This window comes from Lolium perenne, chromosome 3 (genome assembly GCF_019359855.2).
Source record: "Lolium perenne isolate Kyuss_39 chromosome 3, Kyuss_2.0, whole genome shotgun sequence".
Classification (NCBI taxonomy): Eukaryota; Viridiplantae; Streptophyta; class Magnoliopsida; order Poales; family Poaceae; genus Lolium; species Lolium perenne.
The window spans coordinates 51,483,789-51,490,423 of NC_067246.2; the positions used below are offsets into that span (position 1 = coordinate 51,483,789).

Consider the following 6,635-nt stretch of genomic DNA (forward strand, 5'->3'; position numbering starts at 1 on the left):
CAACCATGCACCACCAAGCCTAGCAGCCAGAATTCAGATGGACAACGAAATGAGAGACTCACCGATATATACACAGCTCCAGCATGATTTGATTGAGCATGTGTGGGCTAATGCCTAGATTATGTAATTTTTTCAAATTTTTATGCAATTTTTTCAAATTTTTATGTAATTTTTCAAATTTTTATGTAATTTTTTTTATAATGTAATCGGTAACAATTTTAGTTGAATAAAATAATTTTCTTGCATTATTTTGAATGTTGTAATCTAAAAAAGAAATGCTGATGTCGAGGAGAGAGAAAAGCTGATGTGGAGGAGAGAGAAGTGAGAGCTGGCACTATAGCCCGTGCACTGGCACCGTGGGGTGAGAGTGGGGTGAGAGTGAGGAAAAAAGCTGACGTGGCGAGGCTATAGTGAGTGATGCATTGGCACGAGCCTAAGCAATAGGTGTATTTGGTGGGGTAGTAGAAATTTGTCGCCACGCACACGGAGAAAACCGGCTTTTTTCCACAAACTTCTGTGAGTGAACATTGAATGTCCAAATGTACATCCGGAATATTTCTTCATAATTTTTTAACATTTTAGAATAAATTTAAAATGTATTTTTCTTAATAGGTACGTTTAGACCTAGCTATGAGCCAAAACACCACGTCCAAACTAGTCCCACTTATTTATTTATTTGAGAAAGAAAAACAATTCTGAATTATCTCTGTCTATGTTGATCGGTTAGAGATGCTCGGACGAGGGCTTAGTTACTGCTCCACCTCCTCCCCTCTCTCCTCTAACTTAATTTGCTCGGTGCCTCGGGAGAAAGTAGGAAACATGTCGATCAGAGATAAAAGTTACATGGAAATCAAAATATGATTATTATTTAAAGAGAAAACTTTAGTGTGCACTGTTGTAAATTCGTCATCCTCAACATTTGGATCCTCATTTTTTGGTAATTCATTAAATTTGTTACTCAAAGTATTGTTTTAATATGTAATTATTTTATTAGGCCACATGTTTAAATGGGACACGCCAATGTCTGACTCACTTACCTTTCATTTGGCCGGTGCTATCGCTCTCGCCAATGGTGGGAAGTAAGAGCTCTGAAAAGAAGCACTTGCACGCCGCGACTCGAATCGTCGAGTGGCCGGGAATTCCACTAAGCTTGATGAACGCGATTGGCTTCCCCGTGAACTCCATGTTAGCTTCCGAAATATTGACATGGTCACACAACCCGAGGACCATGTAGACTACCATCATGTAGATCACTACCCGAGGACCACGAGATTTGGACCACTTGGCGAGGGCGGTGGTGGTGATGGAGGGTCAACACCGATAACCAACGGTGCACTAACTATACCTCATCATTGATGGGAGGTTGTGCCCCATGGGCTATGGATGGCGAACTAAGGACTATTGAGAGGAGAGCGGACGAATCACTCCCGGGCTGGTTCACACCCTTAATCATGGACATGTTCGAGTGGCTGTGGTGAATCGTAGTGCAATAAATGTGCTGAGTTGTCTACCAGATTATATTGTTTAAAGATTGGAATACATGAGTGGGTATCGTACAAAATTTAATGAAGTTCGTTGGCTGGCGATAGCATAAGTAAATTCGAACCTGTACCGACGGGTTGAATTCCGCAGTTGGTACATCATGGGCCGATTTTGTTTAGGCACGGCCGCACGGGGTTAAGCACCAGCCCATCCTGTACCAAGTTTGAAACCAATTCCATCTCAGGAGCATAGCCTTGAAGGGGGAAGGGGAAGAAAAGAGCTTCCGCCTCGAGCTCCTGCCGCCGGCGGCCATCTGCACCTGCCCCACCGGCCGTAGCTCCCTCCTCATTCCCCGCCTTACTTGCTAGCCATGGATCAGCTTCGACTAACCCGGTGGCCTCGCGAGAGTCAACCTCTCCATGGTAGCCGCTAGGGCTACAGTACACTGCCGCCGCCGGCCGGAGCTCCCGCTGACGCGCCGCCTGCTTCCCATCCCTGGTTCGGCTGGACTCTAGCCGCACCTACTCTCTTACTCTCTGCGTTCGATTCGTCTCCGCCGCCACTGATTTCAGGTCGCCACCAGCTCACTGCTAACAACGCCGAGCTCTCTGCCCCCGTCGACTATATCAAGTACTATCTCCATCTTTCCTGCATAATGGGTCTCCATCTCTATCTTGTGATGAATTGCTAAAATTTTACAATCTCCGAATTATTTTCTTGTCTTGTTTAGTTCTTAGTGTAGAAGTAGAACCCCCAAAATGGTACAGTTAGTATAATTCTTGATTTCTTGTCTCGCCACGGCCCCTGCTGTTACCGGCCATTTCTTTGTGACTGAAATTTGTTGATTCGTCATTTCTATAGTGATTATTTAACATATCTCTCACTGAACAATGTCACTTTTTCATGGTAACAAAAATGCAGTAGTTCAGCTTTTGCTTCATGAAAAACTTGCAGGTAATCTTTCCACTTTGAGTAGCCGTTTTGCAGTTTCAGGCTATCCCATAAGTATTTAGTTGTAGTTAGCATGTATTGTCTGCTTGTGCAAGTCATCTTGTGCACTCAACAATCGGAGTAATACCCTCATTGCAAACAGGCTTGAATCATCTCCGGGAACGTGTCTCTTAGTGTATAAAAAATGGGGACAGAGTTCTTCCATGATCTGGATCCCAGGTATTACTAAAGCAGAGTCTCTCTCCGCCCTCTTGTTTAAGTCGGAGTTTTGCTTCTGAATAAGTTTTCATCCTTTGGCTACACAGCTTGGCGGACGTGATTGCACAAGTTCGTTGCACCGATGTAGATATAGATCCCCATGTTGGATGCTCATCGTTGATCCCCTTCAATACCCAGCCAGTAGTTCTGCCGGCCGCCTTGATGGATAGTTGCAGCGCTGATTCGGACGGGTTCTCGGTGAATGAACTGGTTGCGCCAAGACGTGAAGTTACAGATGTTGCTGAGGAGGTTTCTGGTTCTGGTACAAGGATAGGAGGGGAGAAAGCTGTGGTATCGGGATGGAAACGAAGGTAATTCCACTACCTTAATTTAATTTTAATTTTTTTTGTGCCTGCATTAGGTATTTGTGCAATTTAATGGCTACATGTGCTATGCGAAGTCAGCTATAATTGCATCGAGTAAACAGACCTTGGTTCCAAATTTCTTGATACTCTAATATACCATGATATAAATGTGTAATCATACTGCTTTATTGTTGATTGGTGAGACGTGTGTTTAACATGTTAGTTCCTGTAAAATCGCATGATGTTAATTTGTAGTATGAATGATGAAAGCTAGCTGAATGATAATTAAGCAAATTCAGAAACTTGTACAATTCTGAAATAACTGACTGTCAATACGATGAAGACATTGCAAACAGATGTCCCTCTGGTTGGATTCCCTAATTGAGCTTTTGCCATGGTTTTTCCAAATTCTTATTTTGGCAGGCATCGTGTGGGGAAAGCAGCGCCAGAAAGAATTTTGAATCCATCTCGTGTTAGTCCTTTGGAGAAGACACTGAGAGATTTCCCTACCAGGGAAACTGGAGAGGTCATTTTACCTGAAGTGGGGCTTTCGTTCGACTCCGTAAATGAAGCTTATGATTTCTATAACTTGTATTCTTGGGAATGTGGCTTCGGCATACGTTATGGGAAGAGCCGCCTAAATGTGGATAGAGTGAAATGTATGCAAGAGATTGTATGTGGATGCTCGGTGAGTTGTTGTCTGTTTGTTTTAACTTGATATGGATGTGTTCGTGTGAAATTGTATTAATCTAAATGGAACTGTGTTGAAATTCATTTCAGGGCAAACCAAAAATGACGAACTCGCACTCCGCTATGTGCCAGTGCCCTGCTCTGATCAGGTTGCTTCGGTCTAAGGATAATGGTTGGTACATCTGTGAGCATAGGGACAAACACAACCACGGCTTGTCAGCTTCGTTCGGTGAAAGGGCTCATTGGCCATCCCATAGGCACATTGACAGCTACACAAAGGATCTCGTGAAGCAATTGAGAGAAAATAATGTGAACCTGGGGAAGGTGTACAGCATTATTGGTAGTTTTTTTGGGAAAATAGAAAATGTACCATTTACGAAAAGGTCTTTGAAGACACTTTGCGGGAAGATCAGCCGTGAGCAAGCTGATGATGATGTCCGAAAAACAATCGAGGTTTTCTCTGATATGGGAGCGAGTGACCCTGAGTTTACATACACTGTCCAAGTTGATGCTGAAAATAGGATCATGAATCTTCTCTGGACAACGGGGAAGAGCCGAGTGCAGTACCACTACTTTGGCGATGCTATCACCTTTGATACCACCTACAGGACGAATGTGTATGATATGCCCTTTGGACTACTGGTTGGTGTTAATCACCACTTCCAGAGCGTGATATATGGTGGCGTGCTGCTAAGGGAGGAGAAAGTTGAAAACTTTGAATGGGTATTCAGAGAGTTTGTCAAGATGATGGGAGGGAAACAACCAGTTACAATACTCACCGGTAACGACAAACTATTTTTTTTGTTTTTCACAATATATGTGACTTGCCTAGTCGTAGCATTCATGCACTGTATTGTTATGCAACTTGTTTTTGAAATGTCAAATCCTAATGTTGGGGTACAAATTTTATTTGCTTTGCAGACCAGTGCCGAGCAATGGAAGTAGCAATAGGAAATGTATTGCCCGGAACTACACATAGATGGTGCAAGTGGCATGTCCTTCGGAAGGCAAAAGAGCGCTTGGGTGCTCTTTATGGTAAGAACAGTCTTTTCAAAGAAGAGTTTCACAGGATTGTGAACCAGATGCTTACCAAAGAGGAGTTTGAGGGGGCGTGGAAACACATGCTGAACAAGTACTGCCTCGAGAAGAATCCGTATTTGATTCAAATATACGAGACCCGTGAAAAATGGGCTAAACCATACTTCTGTGGGAAGTTCTGTGCTCGTATGACAAGCACGCAAAGGAGTGAAAGCGCAAACCACATGTTGAAGAGTTATGTCCCACCTGGTTCAGCGATGCACGTGTTTGTCAAACAATACAACAAGCTTCTCTATGACAGAGACTCGGAAGAAAGTTTCCAGGAAAAAAGGACTAGACTGGTAAGTTACTGAGCTATAATCAAGAATCTCTAATATTTTATATTGGATGCCCCCATATATAGTTTGTTTAAACGATCTATATGGGTGAAGGTGATAGGAACGAAAAGCTTACTATTCATTTGATTTAACAGGGAGGTGTGGTGTTTAAATCTGGTCTGCCCATTGAGAAGCATGCAGCGAAGATTTATACCCGCACTATGTTTGAGAAGTTCCAAGATTTCTTGTACATGGCCATGTCGTATGATGTTGATGAAATAGTTAGTGGACAGAAATTCGTGGCCAAACATGTCGATAGTGACACGAGAGAGAAATGGTGCAAGGTGAATTTTGAAGTGACTTTGTCAGATGGGTACTACTCATGTGAATGTTTCATGTATGAGCACATGGGCATGCTATGCTCTCATGTTCTTAAGGTGTGCTTCTTTTCTAATAAACATGCGCTTCATTTCTATAGAAGTGTGTTAAACATGTCAACCAATTGATCCAAGCTTAACCAAATTCTTGTTTTGCTATAGGTTCTTGTTCATTTAAGAATGAAGGAGATCCCGCCTAAGCACGTGTTGAAGAGGTGGACCGTGGATGCTAGAGATATATTGCCTGAGCACCTAAAACACTATCAAAAGAACAATGGCTTGGTGAAATCGTTCAGTTATAGGCATTCTCAGCTTTACCTTAATGCAATGGAGATGGTTCGTCTTGGGGACACAAATTTGGAGACTTACCAGGCTGCGATAGAGATGCTGAAGGAAGGAATACCTAGGCTAACAGCGCTGGCAGTGGTGGGAGATGGTTTGGGTCTTGAAGAGCGGATGAACGCAAAGAAAGCACGCACCGCTGTTGTAGGGCCGGCATTACAGAATGCTGAGAGTACTGAAACAGGTGACGGTTGCACTACTTTCAGTTTAGATGCAGCCCTATTAGCTCCATCCAAGAACCGGAGTGGGGGGAGGCCAACTCATAGCCGAGATAAACCACCGTATGAGACAACTTCCAAGAGGACTCGTTTCTGCACAATCTGCAGAGAGCCAGGGCACAAAAGCACGACTTGTCCTTTGAGGCCACCAAGTGCTCAGAAACCACGGAAAGAAGCCAGATGTTCGAATTGCGGCCTTGCAGGACACCGGAAGAACACTTGTGTCCAAAAAAATTGATTAATTAGGGACCGCAATGGTTGATGGAAGATTGTTTTACATATGTCATTAGTAGATTGCTATTTCAAGCTTTGTAGAGAAACTAGAAGTTTTATTAAATCTGTTTCAATGTAGCTCGATGTAAACGAATGTAATTAAGTGTGAGATGACTTGTAAAAACATGTGTAATGTGATGCATTTGTCTTCTAGATGCCTAAGATTGTAGCGTACTTATAGAAGCTAATGTACTGTTTGGTTATTTTTTAACACAATTTTAACATAAGGTACTGTCGATGAAGATTGGAATTGTATATGACCCGCAACTCTTCTTTAAAAAAAATGCTGAACTGAATGGAAGTATTGCACATGGTCATGCTAGGTGAACCGAATAGCAATAAAAGTGTCAAGTTATTTGAAAATTTGAAATCTGTATATTTTCA

The 6,635-nt window shown here is 42.7% G+C and overlaps 1 protein-coding gene across 1 annotated transcript; it reads left to right on the plus strand.

Annotated features, from left to right (window-relative positions):
- Positions 1-1,414: 1,414 nt before the first annotated feature.
- On the plus strand, positions 1,415-6,413 carry LOC127341289 (protein FAR1-RELATED SEQUENCE 5). Its single transcript, XM_051367099.1, has 8 exons — positions 1,415-2,112; positions 2,576-2,652; positions 2,739-3,002; positions 3,420-3,684; positions 3,777-4,467; positions 4,608-5,065; positions 5,197-5,478; positions 5,581-6,413. The coding sequence occupies exons 2-8, from the start codon at positions 2,618-2,620 to the stop codon at positions 6,214-6,216; spliced, it is 2,631 nt and encodes an 876-aa protein (XP_051223059.1). The 5' UTR covers positions 1,415-2,112; positions 2,576-2,617; the 3' UTR covers positions 6,217-6,413.
- The last annotated feature ends 222 nt before the right edge of the window (positions 6,414-6,635 follow it).